The sequence below is a fragment of the Palaemon carinicauda genome, chromosome 16 (genome assembly GCF_036898095.1).
Source record: "Palaemon carinicauda isolate YSFRI2023 chromosome 16, ASM3689809v2, whole genome shotgun sequence".
Lineage (NCBI taxonomy): Eukaryota > Metazoa > Arthropoda > Malacostraca > Decapoda > Palaemonidae > Palaemon > Palaemon carinicauda.
This window is the reverse complement of record NC_090740.1, coordinates 131,796,067-131,819,973: the sequence shown is the minus strand read 5'-3', so window position 1 is coordinate 131,819,973 and position 23,907 is coordinate 131,796,067. Positions and strand designations below refer to the sequence as shown.

At 44.1% G+C, this 23,907-nt stretch overlaps 1 protein-coding gene across 1 annotated transcript in view; it reads right to left on the bottom strand.

Annotated features, from left to right (window-relative positions):
- LOC137655568 (uncharacterized) overlaps positions 1-23,907 on the bottom strand; it is a 346,296-nt gene that overhangs the window by 63,189 nt on the left and 259,200 nt on the right. The window contains exons 18-20 of the mRNA XM_068389468.1: positions 10,599-10,762; positions 6,966-7,088; positions 6,395-6,556 (exon numbers count right to left, since the gene is read on the bottom strand). Of these exons, the coding sequence (XP_068245569.1) occupies positions 6,395-6,556; positions 6,966-7,088; positions 10,599-10,762 (449 nt within the window). The remainder of the gene's footprint in view (positions 1-6,394; positions 6,557-6,965; positions 7,089-10,598; positions 10,763-23,907) is intronic.

Sequence of the window (23,907 nt, the reverse complement as noted above, 5' to 3'; positions counted from 1 at the left end):
GAAAGGTCTCCAGATGCATTTTCTACAAGAAATGAGCAACTGTAAAAGACTCTCTGGGGACCCTTCCAGGACCTCTTGGAGAGCACCCTTCTCTAGCATGGTCCTGACTTCCGCCTGTAGGGCCTGGTCCTTTGCTGGAGGGAAGGGTTGATGAAAGGGACGATGTACCCCTTTCTTAATACAAAAGTCGACCAGGAGTTGACTCCATAGTCCATCCATCTCTCACTAGGCATCCCCCTACTGGTAGATTGGTCGGGGGATTTCACACACTAGCGTGGATAACCACGCCGGGATTTTTTGCCCATCCTCTTGCGTCCTGTCCTTTCTTCTTTGGGGAGCTCAGCTTCTGGCTGCTTTGTGGCTTTGGAAAAGGTTGCCTCTGCCTTGGAGGAGCCTGCTGATTAGCACAAGAGGAGACAACCTGTTAGAGGAGTGTGTCTTGGCTCGCCCTTCTCCAACAGTCTTCTACACTCTCAATGTCTTCCCCATCAAACAGGGCGGGTCCATTCATTGGAGCGTTGCCTAGTCTCATTGCCTCTCTCTTCGGCACCTGTCTCTGAAATCTTGAGACAAGTGCAACATGTTGCCTTAAGACCTAGTTAACCCACTAGTTCACCACATTCTCTGTCAAGAACTCGAGTGTCCTCACACCCGAAAGGAGGAAAGAGAACAGCGTCTCCCTCTTAGGTGTGGAGAATCCTCGTTCTTGACAAGATAATCGACCATTCCCAACCAGTAGTTCAGCCATGAAGCGGATTGCAAGGCACATTTTGCAACCTGTTCCATGTTGGCAGCATCCGCACCATTAAACTGGACAGTATGAGACTTTAATTTCTCCAAAGGCACCTGGGACAACGATACAATCGCTGGATCCAGTGGTAGGGGAAAGGATCCTCTCCCACTACCTCATAGTCCAGTACTTCCTTTGCCTTATGTAAGGAGAAGGAAGTAACTTAGAGGAGTCTAACGAATGAAGTGAGAGGTAGGAACCAGCCACTTGGGCATAAGCTCTCTTGTTTGCTGCCTTAACTCTCCTTCCCCATGGTAAAGTTACCTTGGGTCTGTTATGTTTAGCCGAGCCAAAAAACTGGTCATGGACTGTATATTTGACCTCGGTAGGGACGTCATGAGGTTCTTGCAGGTTATTAACCTTCCTGATGCAAGCCAGAACCTTTAAAAAGATACTCTCAGAATCTGTTTGCTCCGTAGGGGTGAAAATCGGGCTGGCAAAAGCATGCAACACCCTGTCCAAATGTTCTGAACCATCGTCAAAAGGTTCTTCCTATCCCATCCTAACACATATAGTAGCCCGGGGAAGGCGAGGGTCGTCAATAAAAAACCTTTTGGAAGCCTAATGGGCTTTCGGGGGAAGGCTTCTATGCCCAGGTCTTGTGTTAGCGACTGCGACAGTAGACTGTTCCCCTCAAGTCTGACATTCATTCATAGAACGCCAGTTCTTGGGTAAGTCTTCGTGTCTTTCCTCTTTCTTGGTTGAATCTCAAATTTGTCCAAGAGAGGGGATTCCTCTCCCCTAATTGATTTTGTTGGTTTAGAACCCTGGGAAATAACTTAGAGAGGTATCCTTCAATCAAGTTGAAGGATCTTCCCGGGCCTCGATCCTTACAGGTTTCCAGCGCTCGGTGCAAGAGTCTGTGCGAAGGTTAGAGGACTCCGTCCTTTGGGGTGAAGTGACCTCTCTTTCCCTAACCATCCTTGCGGCTGTGACCTAAGTCACTGCCGCCCTCTCCCAGTTCGGATCCGTAATCTTCAGATTCTTAGCCTTAAGGTAATCTTCATACCTTGAGGCTCTCTAGGTGACAGGAGGCAGAGGAGGTGATGGCAATCTAGCTAGGCTAGATCGTCTAAGGTTAGGAAGATCGCTAGATCCCTTAGCCAAATCCAAAGGAATGACGGAAACCTTCATCGCAGCTACCGGGGGATCATTGCTAGAGATCCGATTTACTTGTTTAAGCGTTTTCACCAGGTCTTGAAACCAAGGTCCATCCCTGGTTAACAAGTTACCTGATGATTCAACCTCCCTTTGTTTGGATGGTTCAGGTCGAGTCAGCCGTGTAGGGGGAGGGGTGGGGGAACTCCTCAACCCTCTCCCAGGTGAGCTTTTGCGGGGTGAACAACCGCGAAGTGAATGACCACTAGGTGAACAACTGCTGCGAGAGGTTGGTTGGTGAGACAAGTTGGTAGGCTCGCTAACCTCAACCCTTTCCTCAACCCTAGGATAGCGATCGCCAGAGCTCTTAGGAACCTCGTTTCGCTGACGAGAATCATGTTTCCTCGCTTCCAGCAGATAAGCTCTCCTATCCTTCTCGTTGGAAGGAAAGGCATGCGATATTGCGTGAAGCCTCTGCCTTTGGCGGTGAAACCAAATCCCGTCCGAGCATCAAGGAGGGAGGCTCACTTGCTCCCCTGTTCTCCCGAAGAAGAAAGGCGCAGCATTTTCCTTACCCTGAGGGGCGAAAAATTGCAGGAAGCTAAGCGCTTACGCTGCTTCAGCGAGACAGGTGTAAACTCCAGAGCATTACTTGTCTGACCGACCTCATGAGATACTAGTCTCGTTAAGTGCTGAAGGCTTCGCTGTGCCCTGCAGGCATGATGATGAGGGGGGTAGGTGGAGGGGCAGATGGAAACCACCTCCCTCGTTTGTCATCTAGCTCTGAAAAACTGTACTCTGATGGGCTGGAGCGTGGTATTGACAAATCCAATAACTTTCAGCGGAAACCTCGTGAAGGAGACCACTCGGGGGAAGATCGTTCCTCTCGCAAGCGTAAGGAACGATCCTTACCTCCCCCTACCAGTGGCACATAGCCTCGCGGACGACGGAGCTGCCGCTCAGAGGGTCGGGTCGGAAATGCTCTTCTCTCACAAACAAGAGGATTGATCAACTCCTCTTTCTAATGGTGCATCGCCTTGCGGATGAGGGAGCTGCCGCTCACAAGGCCGTGTTACATCATCCTTCCTCAGAAGGTCATACTACTCAACACTGGAAGGTGAACTTTCCAGTAGTCCAGGTTACTTCTCCTCCCTTCCGGTAAACCCAGCAAGAGGATCAGATCCATGAACAACCTCCCAAGACATGACTATCTCGTGACAAGTCACTCCAATGAGTACTCTTATTCAACTGCTCTTGTCCTCCTGCTGAAATAGGGGGGACATCAGAGAGAGCAGAACAAGAGGACTCAGCACTTGAGTTTGCACGTACACCAGATCGCAGGACCTCCTCTAGCTTCTCCTTTGACGGAGGACCCGTCAACCCCAAGAAGGGCCACAGCAGATGAACAGCGTCGTCTGAGAGAGACCCCCACGAAGGACACTCACTGTCTCTCTAGGGGAGGCAATGGGAGGAGACCCCACATGAGGTTGCCCTGGTGTACAAGGGCACCAATCGTACTCAACCATTCTGCAGAGGAAGCTGGTCGAGTAGAATGAGAGAGGAGAGATCAAGTAGCCGGAGGAGAAAGGCCTCAAGCCTTCCTCCCTTTTGAGGCTAACATCGAAGGGGAAGAATCCTTTTCAGCCGCCTTCGACTTCCGCCTACTAAACCTTAACCACTAGGAGGGCGACCACTCCCAGCACACACTACAGGGAGACTCCTTCATGCACAAGTGACTTCGGTACGAAGGACAAAGACCGTGAGCATCCGTCTCCTCGGAGGACACGAAGGTGCCACAGCGGCGCCCTTCCAAACCCAGACAAACCCGCATGGTTGATCCTCACGGACAAGCACACCAGAAAAAGAAATAAGTTCCAGCCAGTTTAGGTTAATGGGAGAATGAGATGTCTACAGTCTACCGGGCCGAATTAAGACCCAGATCACCTCCTCGGAACCAATTATTTTTCCAAAATATCGAATTTGAGTTTTTCATAGATTTATATTCTACAACTATTCAAGCATACAGCGCAAAGCTTATTTAAACATTCTGCGGCCATTTTCAATGGTCACATGGCTTTAAAGGGACATGGGTGTAACCAGGATGTAACCTATTTAAATGGCTGAACATGAGTATAAGCCTTATGCGATCAGAAATAGTGTTTTTCGGTATTATCGTTTATTTTCATCCCTGAAAATCTAGTGATATATGGCATCTTTTCACCCCTTTGCTAAGTCATGGCTGTGAGGCATGAAACATGAGAATGAAGTTAGTTATTTAGTAAAAGGGTGCAACAGCACTTCCGTCCCCCAACTTTCTCCTCGTGTTTTGTTAATAACGCTGATATTTTTGCATTTTTTCTTGTGGTTTTCTTTGCTGGTGTAACAATGAAGTTGGCAAGGAAACAGAAGTTGAGAAAAATAAGGGAAACGCAAAAAAAAACTTTCTTGAATGAACTAATAGAAAAATATATTCAGTTGGAGAGAGAGAGAGAGAGAGAGAGAGAGAGAGAGAGAGAGAGAGAGAGAGAGAGAGAGAGAGAGAGAGAGAGAGAGAGAGAGAGAGAGAGAGGTAGGTGCTGGCGATATCAACACAACATGATATCAACAATAGTAGTAATAATTTTCATCGATTACAGTAAACAAGGACAAATTAAATCTGATATCGATATATGACTCTTTAGAATTTCATATGCAAAAATAATACCAATCATATCATCAATAACCAAAGTATGGTGTGGTAAAAAAATCACGCATGTTATTCAAAACTTTAAAGTACAGTACTCTCACTCAAAAATAACTTTTTTCCGCTTCAAATATTTGCTAAATTTCAGAAAATATTTCAATCATTTTGAAACTATTTATGTTTTGGATTTATTGTATAATGAAGCTTTTGTATAAAAAGTGATAAATAATATCACAATAGAGAATATAATTAAAAAAAAACATGAAATTCAGTGTGACGTCACAGATACTCATCTCTTTATATCTTGATCTGATTGAGATTTTGGGAAAAGCTCAATTACAAGCTGTTTATCTGATATTTAAGTATTTTTGTACAAAAGGGAAGACTGAGAAAAAAGAATTAAGTCCACAAAAAACATGTGAAGAAGGACATATATAAGGCATGACGCAAGGACAAATAGCATACAAATTGAGTTTTTGTGTTCAAATGGTGTTTGCAATGGTAATATAACTACAGTATCCTGAAAATATCTGGCTAATAAGTACTTTTTTTCTAATTAATATTTTTGTGCTCCAAGGTGATCCGGGCCTTAAGAAGTGACTGTTGGTCACCAGTGCTGCTGGGAGCCGGGGTAAACATAGCTCCACTAACTAGAAGTAGGTAGTTAAACCCTGTATAACTTTCAGTTTAGACTATTTTTCAGCTTCGCCGAAATAATAATGCACTCTTCAAGAGCGCAAGACTTGTATTTTACGGTGACAGATTTCCCTAAAAATATTTGTTGCATAATTTATTAAGTGAATACAGTATGGTATTCAAAGTACCTGCTTTAAGTAAGAATTAAAATTCTCAAAATATTAAATGCAAAATTAAATGTACAATGAATTGTTAATTTCATAAACTGGTAGAAGTAAAAAGTCTTGTTGCCTTCACTCAAATATGGTGAGCATGTCTACTTGGGTTTTCACCTGCATTTCCCACTGTCTATCATGTTTTCATATTCAATTCCATAAAATTATCCTGATGCTATTAATGTAATTTGAAGATTTAATTTTGTCTAACCACCTAAATTGAAGTAACGCTTCAAAAGCATGCAGACAGCTTGTAATCTTTTATTACAACAATTAATATTGTACTATAAATATTACCTAGGATGAGAAAATTTGAATTTCAAATCTTACTAAACGATGTACTAGAACCACTAGTTACCACATGATTTACAGTAATGATGTTAGAAGTTTATATGCTCAGACTATAGACTAAACTTATTAAGACTGTAGCAAAGCCTTGAGGACCATTATCCTCGCCATTCCCTTTAAAACCAACTTGCCTAATCTTCAGATTTCTCCTTGATCTAGAAGTAAACTTACTTTCATGCTTTGATCAGCAACCAAGAAAAATATATTTCTAAAGAGGGAAAAGGAGGTTTTGCACTCTTTACAATGATACTCTTCAATTAAAATATCCTTGGCACAAGAAACACTAAATGCAGATTAAAATCACCTATAAAAATACTTTTGCACAAGTATGTAGCAATTGTGAACAAACAAGAGGTTTGTTTTAAACCATTTAAAAAAAAAATCATGACAATCCGAATCGTACGACTGTTGAATCATAGAGACTGAAAAAGTGATAAGGTGATATTGTTGATAGATGCTAGAAGGTCATCATTTCTCTAGAGGCATTAGAATATTAGAAGGAAAGTAAACTGTAAATTCTTATATTTCTAAGGGGTAATGACAAAATACCTAGCTTCTGTAGTGGAAAGCAATATGAACGTTTGGGGAGGTTCATGTAAATAAAAAATAACTTAGAAATTTTACCTTTTTATAATATTCATTTCTGCTAGATGATAATTGGTATATGTAATATTTACTATATCTTCTTCATCTTCTATTGGACTAGAGTTAGCATTGTCCGTTGGAAAGGTCATGACATCTACAATATGAGTCTCAAGAAGCTCTACAAGGACTTCAGCATCATTCCTTAAAAAATTAAATTATAAATTCAAATATTACACATACTGTATAAGGAAATTCCCTTATGTTACAGGACAGTTTTAGTTTGTTAGCTATTGTAACAATTTACAAACTGTACAGTATATTCTCCAGAGTTAGGATGAGTTCTGGACTATAAAGATTTCATTATTAAACATAAAACAGAAAATATTCAGATCAAGCAGCTAAGCTTAATAAATAAAGTTGAGCCTTTTTTTAAGTCAAGTGGAAGAAAAAAATACATATTGATTTATACAGGATAAGTGGGAAAATTAAATCTAGTTGAGGGTAAGACAGATTTTTATTTCTTGCTTATCTAAGCATGAGAAAATTCTTGCTGTACACACAAAATTAAAATAAACACTTTTTTTTACATTTAAGGCCTACAGGTACTTACAAAGTCTTTCCATGCTGTGTGAGGTTCGAGAGAAAGCGTGGAGCCAAATAGGTTATTACTCCAACATTCATCTTCTTATTGCTTTTAATTCCTCTTTGTGATCTTAATACTGTAACTGACACACTGTTTGGTAAGAGAAATAAAAACATCTGGCTATAATAGTTCTTGAATATAATTGTTCTGATTGTAAAGCTCACTATTGTGATATGAATTGTTGGTCTGCCTAGAGTAATCCACAGGCCAAAAGTGTAACGTAGCTTAAGAGAAAAAAAACAAACAAGACTAACAGTATCATCCACAAAAATACATACAAATACTGTGCAGTAATGTCTCAAGATATAAAATTAATGGGTTCCGTAGTTTTCATTATCATGGGGCACGTTTTACATGTAAATCGCCTAATCTGTTCCAAGCCCTACAAAAACACAGCATAATGAAATTTTATAACTGATAAAAATGTTCTAAACACAATGGAATACAACCATTTGGATCATTTAATACATAACCTAACTGTTGATACCTACAGTAATGCAATAATAAGTAGAAAATACAGAAACAAAAATGTGGAACCTTGCCTTAGGAGAGAGTTGATGTCCGAAAGCGACAGTGGCTGGGCGGCAGAATAGAAGGATAAACGGCAGAAAGCATTAATAAGTGGTAGAAAACGTGAACACTTAACTTCACCAAACTCATAATGTACAGTAACAAATGGCAGACAACATTAACACTTAAAACTTTACAAAGAAAAAAAAAATTTTTTTTTTTTTGTCTATTTTCTATTTTCTTTGTTTTACTTTTCGTTTTGTAATTTCTAAATTTACAAAATGTGCACTAATACATTAATCTTCATCAATTCCAGGTTTGTGCTTTTTTGGATCACTAAGCTTCCTCAACGGGCACTACAAGAGGCCTCTTTAAAAAATGACTATCCAAGGAAGTTTGTTTCTGCCTGCTTCTTAAAATGTTCCTTAAATAACTCGGGCAAACGTTGCTCAAGTACTCTAGAGCACTATCTTTGAGAAACCTTTTTGGGTGTTTCTTTTCTACAAAAGCTGCCAATTTATGGTAGTCAGCTAGACCCTCCTTAATTTCTGCCATTGTCGCCGCTAGAGAACTTTCTGAACGACATGCAGTTGCATGGCCTCTTAACTTCTTCAGGTCATCCGTCGTAAGCTCATTATGGTGTCCCTTGAGAAGTTCATTGACGTCAACCTCATCGACTTCCAAACCCATGGCAGTCCCGAGTCTAACAATCTCGCCAACCTCAGGTTGCACAACAGGTTCAGGATCGTCAACTGATTCGGCTTCGCCTTGGCCTACGTCGAATCCCTTGAAGTCTCCTGCAAAGACAGCATCAGGCCACAGCTTCTTCCATGAACAGTTCAAGGTGCGCTTCAAAACCTTCCACCAAGCTTGATTGACGATTCGGAGGCATATAACAGAAATGCTTCTTCCAAAATTCACCCAAGGTGAGATTTGTGCTTTCAGTGATTTTAAAACTCCTCTTGAATAGATATTTCATGTAGAGCTTCCTAAAGTTTGAAATTACTTGCTGGTCCATGGGCTGGAAGAGAGGGGTGGTATTACGTGAAGATAGAGAACCCTGATGAAGGAAAACTCCACTAGGGTATCTTCCTCAAAGCCTGGAGATTGGGCAGGGGAATTGTCCGACACCAGGAAGCATTTCAGGGGGAGGCGCTTCTTTTCCAAATACTTTTTCACAGTCGGGCCGAAACAAACATTTACTTACTCAATGAATAAGAGTCTTGTTACCCAGGCTTTGGCATTAGTCCAGCAGGGGTTTCACCTTACAATCCCCAATGGCGTTAGCACAAAATACAAGGGTAATCATGTCTTTCATAAGCTAATCTTGCTTGAGGGTATACGCAGGCACGCTATTTTATCTTATTTCTCTTCCTCTTGTTTTGTTCAAGTTTTTATAGTTTATATAGGAGATATTTATTTTGATGTTACTCTTCTTAAAACAATTTATTTTTCCTAGTTTCCTTTCCTCACTGGGCTATTTTCCCTGTTGGAGCCCCTGGGCTTATAGCATCCTGCTTTTCCAAATAGGGCTGTAGCTTAGGAAGTAATAATAATCATAATAATAATAATCGCCGGGTAGCTTCTTTTCTTCCGCCATGATGCAAGTCCGACAAGGCAATTTCTTCCAGAAGATCCCAGTTTTGTCACAGATGAAGACTTGCTGGGGACTATAACCTTCCTTGACAGTCAATTTGTCAAACGTTTTGACAAAAGCTTTGGCCGCTTTCATGTTTGAGCTAGCAGCCTCTTCATGGCGCACCACAGAATGAACGTCAATGTCTCTTTTCCTCCGTCTTCAGCTAGCGCACGCACGACATAGCGAAAATGGCACTGGCCTTGTGGCAGATTGTTGACTCTGTGATCGTGTCTCCAGCGATCTCCTTGTCCTTAACCCAAAGGAGAAGCAGCCTCAATCTCATCATGGACGTGGCTCCTCTTGCTGCTTTGATGGCTTCCTTCTGTTTAAGGATGGTTCCTATTATCGACAGATTACTTTTATATTCCTTAGTGATCACACTTAACCGCATGCCAGCCTCATGCTTCTCTATTATCTCAACCTCCATCTCCATTGAAAGTATCCTCCTCTTTCCCTGCACATCAGCAACAAATCTTGGGACCCGTTTATTAATACACTAACGTAATATCGCAACTCGATACAGTACAATAGTCACGAAGGTGAAATCACAAACACGAGTTAATGCGTACAATAGTGCTGCCAAAACGAAATGGCTGAGGAAAGCCAATACGTAGATGCACGATGGTATACAGTACCTGTATAGTAAATGCTGACCAATATGAAAGCAGGATCTTATGGCAGTAACTAGCATCAGAGTAGGGAGATAACCAATGGGAGTGTGGGAGGATGGTGGCGAGTTTATGACTACCAGAGCGTGAATTTTAAAATATGCCTCGGAGGCGGCCAGGCTCTTGTATCGTACCTCGTTTCGTAGCATGAAACATATTTCGCAATATGACATGGAAAAATATTTGCATCTCATTTCGCATCAAGAAAATCTTGTATGCAGAATTTTTCGTATCAGTATTACTGTACTGTTAAATAACTGAACTCTTCAAATAGTGAACCAAAATATGTTGTAAACAACAAAAACTTTGTCATTGTAACAAAAACAGTGACACCATTCAAAAGATTTTAATATGATTAAAGTATTAAAGCCAAGGTCATTTAAATATTCAGCAAACTTTCATTGAGATGTTATAGTTACTAAAGAAATAACATAAAATTTTATACTAATGACATGAAAATTTTCAGTTATTGGCTGTATGTCATTTATATGTTACCACAAATCTCGAGAGATAACTGAACCTGTAAAATAGTCTTGTATTTGCAAATTCATGTACTGTACTTACTATAGTAAAAATATAAAACAGTTAATATGAAATTTAATATTCAACTACCTTAAAAGAGAGAGAATCCTTCATAAAAGCAATAAATTTCTAATCAATATTGTGTGTGTAATAAAGGCTTGACCTTTTTCAACATCAAAGACTTTATCAAGAAACAAGAAAGATAGACAACTACTATGAAAGCAAAGAATACTAATGCTAATTAACATAAAATAATCTTACTTTCCACAAGGTGACCTGAAGTTGAAGTTGTAAGGTATTCCCCTTATGGTGTTCACTCTCAAGCAGACACTCAAGTTAAAGTTTCTCTCATATTTCCTATGTTTGAAAAGCTTCATATTGTTCTGTAGATACTTCATGATCAGATTTCTTAATGCCGTCGAGCTCTAGGAGGTGCAAGTTAAAATATACTATGTTAATAAAAGTTGAAATAAAGTAACATAAGAGATAAGCTCAAAATTAACCAACTGAGTTTTTCTATAAATACACGGTTAAATTTTTTTGTCAGGTAATTCTGTAGAAGAGCAAAATAAGAATATGGAAAAGTGGCATTTTTTCATATATGGCCCACGTATGCAACTGGGGGAAAACCTGCACTTGACGGAACTAAAAAAATATACAAGATGAAGCAGAAAGGAAGTGGGAATGGGAATGAAATGAAAGAATAAAAATTTGGAGCTGCTAGGGCCAGAAGGGCCATTGCAAATTGAGAGAAATCTATTGATTGCGATCCAGAAGTTCATATGATTGGCCTTGATGTTATGCTGCCTTTTAAAAATGTTAATAATGGGCATTTTTGGGCTCAGGCCATGTCGTCCTGATTGAAAGTTCCTTTAGTAGCTTCCTAAGGGTATATATGACTACAGTGGATATTCCCAGAGAATTAAACTAAAGGTTTCCAGAATTCTAACTTCTGGCTCGAGTACCCTTAAGGTTGTCCTTTAGGATATCGCATAATAACAGGGGATGTATTCTTGACACGCCACATAGCTATCTGCACCCCACATAGCGTTTACGCTTCGAGGGGGGAATCAGTGGCAAGATATAGGAGGAGCCGTTACAAAGTTCTCCTCCTCCGTTACTGTTATGGGCAATCGGATGATGTCATATGCGTCGGCGATCTTGCTGACGTCATCCCTGCCTGCCAACTCCATTTCCTTTAGTAGTAGCGTCTTTGACCAGGTGTTTTTCCCAGTTTTGTCGCTATTTACTGCAGCCATGTCGCAATCTTCAGCCTCTTCTGTCTCTGGAAAATTGAGTATTCACTTCTTATACTGTATAAATTAGCTCTGACTGTAAAGTAAATTTTTTCTCTGGAAATTAACTTTTTTGTGGTGGAGCTATTGCCTAACCGGAGGCATCTCCGACGCTGTCGTTTGCATCGCATGCTTTAATTAGTAAGCCAGAACGACTGTTCCGGCCTCTTAACTAATTACCAGTATTAGTTATTTAGTCTTCACTGCTAGGAATTATTTATATTATGCCGTTAGTCTTCTTTAGTTTCGGCGAATGTAGGTAGCCGATTTTCTGATGCTAGGCATGCTAGCCTAGGCGCTTTAGTTTACTTTCATGCATGATATACAGTAATATGTGTTCCTAGTGTTATCCTATTAAATGAAGATATAAGATTCAATGATTGCACATGGGTTTTTCCTCCTTCTAGAGAGTATACTAGGGGTTTTGATGATTTAGGTAGTCTATTCCCCTGCTCCTAGCCTAGTAGCCTAGGGGCTTTAGTATACTTTCGCACATCCCCGGTTACCTTTATGTATAAGGTAATCTCTCCTCCCTCTGAGGTAACCTAGGCTACATCCCAGCCCTCCTTGCCCTGAATTGTGATTCTGGTAAGGTTAGGCTAGGGTTTTCTTCCCCGTCCCAAAGCCATCGCTCATGAGCTTTGCGTTCGGGTCAGAACCTCAGAGTACCTGTCGTGTGCCTCCAGCTACCCCAATAGGTGAATGAACTCTCCTGTTGGACCCTGTTGGATGGCATAGAGGGCTTTGCCCCCCTAGACCACACCTGGAGGGGTCGTCCCCTCCTCTCGGTGGCCTAGCGACTTGTCCTGTGCTTGCATACCCTGGGCTGGGAGATATGTTTTTCCTTAGCCTAGGTTAAGCAGGCTTAGGGATTCTGTTTCTTTATAGTTTGGGACGGCCGGATGATACCGGTCCCTTACTGTACTAACCCACCCTAGGCTGGAGAATGAACTCTCCTTATACCTGGGGTGGTGCCAGTGCTGAAACAGAGTCCCCTTGCTAGGGTGCTGGGGAAGGCTTACGCCAACCCCTTACACTCCTTACACAGGACCCTTTCCCTCTCCCTCTGTCCTTTGGTGATGGCCTAGCCATCACACCCCTGTCCGCCGTCCTACAACTTATCGAGTGCCGGTGGGTTGTGGGGTCGGCCTGGTCTTTCGCCTGCTGGGCCGAGCCGTTCAGCTTCCCTTGCATGATACTGCTCTGGGATAGCATGGCGGCAAGTCTAGCTGCCGGCGGGAGACCTTCCTATCTTAGAGTGTTCTTCGGTCCTCCCTTGGATCGCCACCCGCAGCCCTAGCCGGTCGACGCTGGCAGAGCTGCGGCTGGATGAAAGCCTGATCATGATATGTTCTTCCTTCCATTTGAACCCTCCTTCTCGAGAAAGGTGAGGTTAGGGTAGTGAGCTGCCGCCCTCCCCTCCCCTTCCTTCACTGCTTTCTCTCTCTCTCTCTCCAAACTAGTGCCGGCTCACTGTCACACCGACTCTGCCTGCAACAGCCGGCAGCGTAGCCTTGGTCACCTCCCAGTCACATAGAATGTTGACAGGGTAGGTGTACCTTCAGCCGGTTGCCTGCCGGTGGCTGGTGGTTGCCGGTGGCCGGTGGTCGCCGGCGTGTCGGCAGCCTGCTGGCAATACACAGGGCTTTCTCCTTTACCCTGCCACATAGAATGATGGCTGGGGTGGGTTGCCCTCTGCCGGTGGTCCGCCGGTGGCCGGTGGACCTCCGGCAGTCCGGCGGGCCGCCGGCTCCACATATATTTACAGTATTGTGACGGTGGACCATTCTCTTGCACTAGCCCTGCTGTCAGTGCGCTAGCAGTGTCCATTATATGGCTGTATACAGTAGCCAGTACATCTGTGGTATAGTACATACCGTAGACAGAAAACTATGGTGTATAGTTATGCAATATATATATTTCTAGCATACTCTGTGCATCCATGCGCAATCCCTTGCCGGGGCTACTTGAATTGGGATTAATATCCTCCCCTTTTCTTTACGCTGATTGATCATCAGCTCCCCCCCTTATCCCATTACTCATTCCTTGGAGGAAGTGCTGCTTACACTACTCTAACCCCATTGGCTAGATTCCTCCTTCGGGCCTACCTTGATGGGAGCCCTAGAATTAGTAGTGGAGAAGGGTCGCGGCAATTGGCTGGGCGGGATTCACAAGTATGTGTCTTTCCTATTTCATCTCCAGCTTACCTATCCTAAGCTTACACTTAGAAAGGAATCTTATATTATAATTAAGATTACATTAAGATTAATCTAAGATTACTCCAAGTCTAACATGATAGACTTCCGCATACTCATGTACCTTTCCTTTCTTTACAGGAGGAGTACATGCGGTGTGAGAGTGCCTTCTGCAGCGTTCGGCGCTGGTATTTCTACGGCCATCTGGCGTGCCGAACGCAAGCCAGTTGTTCTGTCACCCAGGGATCTCCGAGGTACTGGGACCCGCAGGTATGCACCACGTGCAAGGACCTGCTCAACGAGGCGTTCGAGACTTCCCAGTCTGCGGAATCAAGGGAAATCGCCCGGGAGAAACTGTGCAAGTGGGTGCGTGGTTTCCAAAAGAATGCCACGGGGCCTTACCTTCCCAATGAGAGGATGAGGGCTATGCTCTTCCCTAAGGCATCTGCGGATGCTGTAATCCCTCAACCCGAAATCCCATGCGTCCAGTTGACGGTCGACCCCGACGTATTAGACGCACTACAGGACATCCATCTAGATGAAGACAGGATGTCTGAGGTGTCAGACACCAACGAGAGGACCCTTATGGCCGAGAGTCACGAAGAGGAGCCTTCGGTGGCTCCCGACTCCGAGGAAGAGGACATCGCTACGCCCTCTGTGTCATCGGTAGCGATCTCAGAACCAATCCCCTCTACTTCGTTCACTCCTATGCCCATGAAACCGGACGACTCCATGAACTCTTTTCAAGCCATGATGGCGATCCTCGAGGAGAGGTTCCAGAAGAGGGACGAGGACTTCAAGAAGGAAATCCTTCGCTTAACAAAGCAACGCGAGCCTCAGAGGAGGCTTAACATCAAGGATCTTCCTACCTGCTCTGTGACCAACCCATGGAAGCATGCTGAGTACATGCCCATCACCAGCGGTAGGATTGTGATCTCGGACAAGCTAGGCGCCGTCCCCCTTGAAGAGGTGGAATTCTGGCCTAGCTTCGAGTCGTACCCGGACTGCTTTGTACGACTCAAGTCAGACCCCTTTCCAAGGAGGAAACAGAGCCGGAGGAGGTCATCGTGTTTGACCACACTAAGGCTCAATCCCTGCTAGCAGGCTGCCTAAAGGACAAGGGCTACACCAACTCTAAGGTGCCAGCCCTTGGCAAGAAACACCCGTCCTTTCTTGCTACCGATACTATGGTCTTCCCCCTCGCGGAGAAGTCCCTCCTAGCAGTGCTGAAGGCGGTGGAGGTGGGGAAACCTTGCCCTACATTGGAGGAATGTAGGCCCCTCTCCCTTGCCTTACCCCCCAACAACAAGAACTAGAAGGATATCCAGTTAACTTTCTTCGTTGGAAAGTTAGAGGCCGACATCGCTGGATGTCAGTTCAGTGAGAACCTCCACAAACTATCTGAATATCTCCTTCGTCGGGAACATGATACGAAAGAGAGGCTGGCCGCCTCTCTCTCCCTCCAGGTGATCATGGAGACAATGGCGGGGGAACATAGGACCCCAGGTGTATTCATGGTCCTAGCCAAGACCCATCTGGCAACCCTGACGAAGGACTTCTATAGCTTCGTCAGAGCACGGAGGGCCTGCAGGGAGTTCGTGTTTGCATCAGCCACGGTTAAACTCGAACCAAGGAAGCCGATTTCCTCCAACATTTGGGGAAAGGCTCTCTTCCCCAATGACTTGGTCAAGGAGATCGTCGACAAGGCTGCCAAGGAGAACAGGAACCTTCTCCAAAAGTGGGGCATGTCGTCGAAGAGGAAGTCTTCACCGGATGAAGGCCCCAACCGGAGAAGTCCAAGAGACAAAGGCCGCAGCCTCGACAGGCAAAACATCAGCTTCATGTGGCTGCAGCTCCCCAGTTGGTGGCGCAGCCCCAACAGACCTTTCAACTAGTACCCAAGCCGGTGGTGACTCAAGTCACCAGCCTTCACGCCTTCTTACGAGAGAGAGACTACTACCTTTCGTGCCAAAAGTAGAGGCTCCGGGAGAGACTCCTCTAGACGTCCCTCCAGAGGGAGAGGAGGCAGGGGAGCAAGCGGTCAAGGAGGCAAGCCCTCTGGAAACCAGAAGCAATGAGATGCTTCCGGTGGGAGGAAGACTCCGCCTCTTCAGGGATCGTTGGACCTTCGATCCCTGGGATCACAGCATCATCAAGAACGGATAGGCTGGAGCTGGAGGACATCACCACCAGCTTTCCCCTAATTCTTTCAACACTCCACCCCCGTCCTGGAAGAATACGTCCAAGAACTCTTGAACATAAAGGTGATCAAGAGGGCAAAGTCCATCAGGTTCCAAGGAAGACTGTTCTGTGTTCCCAAGAAAGACTCCGACAAACACAGAGTCATTCTGGACTTGTCCCCTCTCAACAAGTTCATCGAGAACAAAAAGTTCAAAATGCTGACCCTTCAGCACATACGAGCCCTATTGCCACGAAAAGCATACACAGTCTCGATAGACATGGCAGATGCCTACTGGCACATTCCAATGAATCGCCAGACCACCTCCTACCTAGGATTCAGGCTTCAAAGAAGACAGTACGTTTTCAGAGCCATGCCCTTCGGGCTAAACATAGCCCCAAGGATCTTCACGAAGCTTGCAGAGACAATCGTTCAACAACTACGCCTACAAGGCGTCCAGGTGATGGCTTACCTGGACAATTGGCTGGTGTGGGCAGCATCAGAAAAGGAATGCCTGCAAGCTTCCGAGAAGGTGATCCAATTCCTGGAACATTTAGGTTTCAAGATAAACACCAAAAAGTCTCGACTATCTCCAGCTCAGAAGTTTCAATGGCTAGGCATACATTGGGATCTCCAGTCACACCGTCTTTCCATTCCGCTAAAGAAGAGGAAGGAAATAGCGAGGTCTGTCAAGAGACTTCTCAAATCCAAACGGATCTCAAGACGACAATAGGAACGGGTGCTCGGCTCCCTTCAATTCGCTTCAGTGACAGACCCAGTGCTAAGAGCACAGCTAAAAGATGCATCGGGAGTCTGGAGAAGATACGCATCAAATGCTCGAAGAGATCTTAAGAGACCACTACCGTCTCGGATACGATCACTCCTCAAGCCATGGTCGGAGGCCAAGAAGTTCAGGAGATCGGTACCTCTGCAACTACCTCCACCCTCGGTCGTCATCCATACGGATGCATCACGAGAAGGATGGGGGGATCACTCCCATCAACGTCAAGTTCAAGGAACGTGGTCTCTTCTATTCACGACTTTTCACATCAACATCTTGGAGGCCATGGCAGTCTTTCTCGCATTGAAGAGGCTGTCCCCACGTCCCTCAGTCCACATAGGACTGACTCTGAACAGGGACGTAGTGGTCAGATGTCTGAATCGTCAGGGCTCAAGATCGCCCCCCAACTCAACCAAGTGTTGTTGCCCATCTTCCGTCTGGCAGCGAAGAAAAGATGGCACCTCTCAGCAGTTCACCTTCAAGGATTCTGCAACGTGACGGCGGATGCTCTATCCAGAATAGCTCCGATAGAGTCAGAATGGTCCCTAGACGCAGACTCATTCTCCTTCATCTCTCACCAAGTCCCGCAACTGCAGATCGACCTCTTCGCAACGAGCGACAACAAGAAACTTCCTCGCTACGTGGCCTCGGGGGCTAGAGTCAGTGAAATTGTGGCATTATTAAGGGAAGAAGGCGAGATTCAGTTCGCAGAAACTGGCGAACTCACCCTCTTTCCTGACCCAATGTTTCTCGCCAAGAAAGAGCTACCCACTAAGAGATGGGGTCCCTGGAGCATCTGCCCTCTGAAGGAAGATATCTCCCTGTGTCCAGTGGAGAGTCCAAAGGTCTATCTTCGAAGAACTTCAGACTTCGGTGGAGGACAGCTCTTTAAAGGAGAAACATCAGGTTCCGACTTGTCACTTAAACAACTAAGGGCGAAGATCACCTACTTCATTCGCAGAGCTGATCCTGACAGTACACCCGCAGGTCAAGATCCCAGGAAAGTCGCCTCTTCCCTGAATTTCTCCCAATCAATGGATTTTGAAAGTCTTCGCTCGTTTACAGGATGGAAGTCATCCAGAGTGTTCTTTAAACACTATGCGAAGCAGGTGCAAGAAGTGAAACACTGTGGTAGCTGCAGGTAGTGTGCTAAAACCTGCAACTTAGTGCTGCGAAGAACAGTAAGTTATATGGGACTCTAACTCTAAGGGTGACTGTGTTGTCACTAGTGCGCAACATAGTGAAATTTGTGTTACCATGGTGACACTACGGACTGTTCTAATATGCGGAGGTGATGTTACATAGACTAAACACTTGTGCCACCTGTTTACAACATGAAGTGTATATAAAGACATTTTCAGAAAGACATTACATTTCCTATGGAATCGACATGTGTGGTGGCAATTTTCCTTTTCAGGTACCACGATCATTTCTGCCTATGTTCTAAGTCTATGTAACTTATTTGCATCTTTAATCACAGCTTTACATTATATTTTATATACACTATTTCTCATTTATTGTTAATAAATGGATTTATTGTTTTTGTGCGTCTTATTTCGCCCTAACATTATAATAAAATCTGTTTGTGAGTATTATTATCCCTCTACTCAGCATAAGGTATTTGAACAATGGAATTCTATCATTCCTACACTTAAACAAACCAATCTAACCTGGTATAACTTGTTCCAACACATGATACATACTTTATCTATTACCTTGCTCTGGGACCGGCAGGATCTTCTTGATGCTGGGTGGGTTCCATTTACCATGCAACTTCGAGACTTTCCAGAGTCCAATGGGACTCTTCCCTGCAAGGGGGCAGGAGGCAGTAAGATAGTACATGCTCAGCTGAAATGACATATACTGGTAATGTCATAGCTCTCTAAGGTCATAAGACCAAAGGAATATTGTCTAGAAGTCGAAGGCACTACCGAGGGGAAAAAATCCACGATACATTAATGCTCTGGTACACTTCCATCAAACGACATGCCCTGAGCCCAAAAAACGGATTTTGAGCGAAGCGAAAAATCTACTTTTGGGTGAGATAGCCATGTCGTCCTGATGGACCCACCCTTTGTTCTCTATAAGGCCTTAGCAGGCCCCCTCCCAATCTTACTGTATCTTGGGGGCTGGTCTTAACGCTAAAAGGAATGGAGTTGGCGGGCAGGGATGACGTCAGCAAGATGGGCGACGCAAATGACGTCATCCGAGTGCCCATAACAGTAACGGAGGAGGAGAACTTTGTAACGGCTCCTCCTATATCTTGCCACTGATTCCCCCCTCGAAGCGTAAACGCTATGTGGGGTGCAGATAGCTATGTGGAGTGTCAAGAATACGTCCTCTGTTATTATGCGATATCCTAAAGGACAACCTTAAGGGTACTCGCGCCAGAAGTTAGAATTCTGGAAACCTTTAGTTTATTTCTCTGGGAATATCCACTGTAGTCATATATACCCTTAGGAAGCTACTAAAGGAACCTTACATCAGAACGACATGGCTATCTCACCCAAAAATAGATTTTTCGCTTCGCTCAAAATCAGTTTTTAGGCTCGGGCCATGTCGTCCTGATGTAAAGTTCGCCCAAAAATAGATTTTTCACTTTGCTCAAAATCCGTTTTGTTTTCAAACTTAAAACATATAGAAGTAGGTTGGTCTTTTCTTAGTATTATTATTGAACTTTTAAGTACCTGTAATAGATTACAAAGAATAGTTACTGATACACACCATAACTATAAGAATGTAATAATGGCATATTGTCTCAAAATTCTTGGCAATCAATCTGTCAAGGAATTTTTAAAATTCAATTATTACATGAACAGTATACTGTACCATGTTTTAAATATTGTTCAAGTGTCTGGTCTTCAGCTGCTAACTCTTATAAATAGGGTGACAAAGTAATTTCCAGTCTTAAATTCCTTATCCATAATCTTTACATTAATCTTCCGCACCTTTGTTCTTTGTGCAGAAGATTTTTCATAAATCTGACCATCATTTAAGTCTATACCATCCTGTAATACTAGGTATACAGTTAATTCTATGTCTTGAATAATAATACTCAGTGTGGAAATTCCAGCTGTAACCAGGTTGTAGAGATCCTCCTAATATTGATGTAACTACAAATTGTAGAGATTCACATAATTCTGGAGTAAAAGATACGTGCACCTTTAAAATTAAATTCATTAATATGTACTCCAAACCCAACACTAGTACTTCTTTGTGTTTTGGTACACGTTTTATAAAAATTGTGCTACTTTCCAACTCCCAGAAGTCTTTATGCTGATAGGAGAACAGTGAGCCCTCGCTACTTCGCGGTTCGACTATCGCGGATTCACGACTTCGCAGATTTTTTTTCATAGCACATGTATACATATATATCGCGGATTTTCCGGAAATTTCAAAAATAGCCGCGATATATGAAGACCCCAAATATTTCGTTAATTCCATTAATAATTAGTAATATCTGCTCTTACTGATGGTTCATTGGATTACATATGACATATAATTCAGTACAGAAAGAAATAAAACATGAAAAGAGAATGTGATCATACGATAATTCAGTATACGTAGTAAAATTAAATCGAACATGAAACGCAAATCAGATGCAGTCTGACTTTGTCATATTTGAATGGTGTAAGGCTGCTGATGGCTACTACTACAAATGTAAATGGATGTGCATCTTTTCCATGAATCTTTTGTATGTATACGTACGTAGTACTGCATCCAATAATATTCTTTGTTGCAAAAATCACATCTCGAATAAGCGTACATATCCTACAACAAAACAAGCGTAAAATGGCGTACGTAAAACATACTGTATATAGTACCTTGTATTTGAATTTGTAACTACTGTACTACGTACATGTAAGACGGACTGTGATTGGTTCCAGTGCTGATAGATGACGAATCAGCTCCCAAGTTTTGTAATCTAGCCTGTGATTGGTGTTTTAACCACTTCTCCGATCCGCAGCATCTTCTCGCGGCCACTTTGTTTGCCGCTTTCTCGCCGGGTAGATGCTGCTACGTTACTGTGTAACTTTAATCTGTGCTGTGCGTGACTGTTTGAAGTTGAACTTTTTGTTGAAATGATATTTTGATTATAAAATAAATTTTTGAATATACTTACCCGGTGAATATATAATAGCTGACGTCTCGGACGGCTCGACAGATTCCAAAAACTCGCGAGCGATCGCCGTGAAGGTTGCGGGTGTGACCACCAGCGCCGACTATCGGCCAGATACCGCATATACTTGTCAAGTTCTCCAGTTCTTCTCAGTCCGCTGGGTCTCTATCGGGGAGGAAGGGAGGGCCTTTAATTTATATATCCACCGGGTAAGTATAATCAAAAATTTATTTTATAATCAAAATATCATTTTTAAATATTAAACTTAGCCGGTGAATATATAATAGCTGATTCACACCCATGGTGGTGGGTAGAGACCAGTATTAATGCAATAAAGGCGTATATGCTCATGAGTTTTTGACAATTATATCATAAAAAAACCCACTTAAATATAGGTACCTGGTAAGGAAGCTGACTCTGACGATTACTCTGCCTTATTAGTCCGCTTTCCTCACGAAGCCCAGCCATCCTCTCAGGATGCTGAAAGACTCCCAGGAGCTGTTATATCCAGGGCGACCACCCATATAACAGGACCTCATCAATACCCTTAATCTGGGCGCTCTCAAGAAACGACATTTGACCACCCGCCAAATCAAAAAGGATGCGAAAAACTTCCTAGTCTTCCGTACAACCCAAGACAAGATTAAAAACATTTCAAGAGAAGATTAAAAGGATATTGGGATTAAGGGAATGTAGTGGTAGAACCCTCACCCACTACTGCACTCGCTGCAACGAATGGACCCAGGGTGTAGCAGTCCTCATAAAGAGTCTGGACGTCTTTTAAGTAAAATGAAGCGAACACCGACTTGCTCCTCCAAAAGGTCGCGTCCATAATACTTCGCAGAGAACTGTTTTGCTTAAAAGCCATCGAAGTTGCTATCGCTCTCACTTCGTGCGTCTTGACCTTAAGCAAACAACGATCTTTCTCACTTAAATGAGAATGTGCCTCCCGGATTAAAAATCTAATAAAATACGATAAAGCATTTTTAGACATGGGCAATGAGGGCTTCTTAACGGAGCACCATAAGGCCTCAGAACCACCTCGTAATGGTTTAGTACGAGCCAAATAAAACTTAAGAGCTCTAACTGGGCACAGTACTCTTTCAACCTCGTTGCCTACGATTTCTGACAGGCAAGGTATATCAAAAGATTTAGGCCAAGGACGAGAAGGCAGTTCATTCTTGGCCAAAAAACCAAGTTGAAGCGAACATGTGGCTTTATCTGTAGAGAAGCCGATGTTCTTACTAAAGGCATGGATCTCACTGACCCTTTTAGCCGAAGCCAAGCACACCAAAAAAAGCGTCTTGAGGGTGAGATCCTTCAGGGAGGCTGAATGCAATGGCTCAAACCTGTCGGACATTAGGAACCTTAGGACCACGTCTAAGTTCCAAGCAGGAGTTGACATACGACGCTCCTTAGAGGTCTCGAAGGACTTAAGGAGATCTTGGAGATCTTTATTATTTGACAGATCCAAGCCTCTATGTCTGAACACAGAAGCCAACATGCTCCTGTAGCCCTTAATAGTGGGAGCAGAGAGGGAGCGAACATTTCTCAGATGCAGGAGAAAGTCTGCAATTTGGGCTACAGAGGTACTGGAAGAGGAAATAGAGGATGACTTGCACCACTCTCTAAAGACCTCCCACTTCGACTGGTAGACCTTGATAGTAGATGATCTCCTAGCCCTCGCGATCGCTCTGGCTGCCTCCTTCGAAAATCCTCGAGCTCTTGAGTCTTTCGATAGTCTGAAGGCAGTCAGACGAAGCGCGGGGAGGCTTTAATGAAGACTCCTTACGTGGGGCTGCCGTAAGAGATCCATCCTTAAAGGTAGACTCCTTGGAACGTCTACCAGCCATTGAAGTACCTCTGTGAACCACTCTCTCGCGGGCCAGAGGGGAGCAACCAACGTCAACCTTGTCCCTTCGTGAGAGGCGAACTTCTGCAGAACCCTGTTGATGATCTTGAACGGCGGGAATGCGTAAGCGTCCATGTGAGACCAGTCCAGCAGAAAGGCATCTATGTGGGCCGCCTCTGGATCTGGGACTGGAGAGCAATAGGTCGGGAGCCTTTTGGTCAATGAGGTCGCAAAGAGGTCTATGGTGGGCTGACCCCAAGTCATCCAAAGACTCTTGCACACGTCCTTGTGGAGGGTCCATTCTGTAGGGATCACCTGACCTCTCCGACTGAGACAGTCCGCCAAGACGTTCAATTTTCCCTGGACGAACCTCGTCAACAGTGAGATGCCTCGATCTTTTGACCAGATGAGGAGGTCCCTTGCGATGACGAACAGTGTGTGGGAGTGAGTGCCTCCTTGCTTGGAGATGTACGCCAAGGCTGTGGTGTTGTCCGCATTCACTTCTACCACTTTGTTTCGGAGAAGACTCTCGAAACTCGTCAAGGCCAAGTGAACAGCCAACAGCTCCTTGCAGTTGATGTGAAGGCTCCTCTGATCCGACGTCCAAAGACCCGAACATTCCAGACCGTCCAGAGTCGCTCCCCAACCCAAATCCGACGCGTCTGAAAATAACACGTGGTTTGGGTTCTTGACCGCCAGGGACAGACCCTCTCGAAGACCTATGTTGCTGTCCCACCAGTTCAGGCACGTCTTTACTGGTTCGGAGATCGGGATTGAGAAAGCTTCCAAAGTCTTTTTCTTGTCCCAATGGGAGTCTAGATGGAACTGGAGAGGGCGAAGGTGAAGTCTCCCTAGAGAGATAAATTGTTCCAGGGATGACAGCGTCCCTAGGAGGCTCATCCAACTTCTCACTGAGCAACGGTCTTTTCTCAGCATGAGGCGGACTTTGAGCAAGGCTTGATCTATCCTGGTGGCAGACGGAAAAGCCCGAAAAGCTAGACTGCGAATCTCCATCCCCAAATAGAGAATCGTTTGGGAGGGAGTCAGCTGAGACTTCTCTAAGTTCACCAACAGTCCCAACTCCTTTGCAAGATCCAACGTCCATTGAAGGTCCTGCAGACAGCGATGACGGGACGACGCTCTGAGCA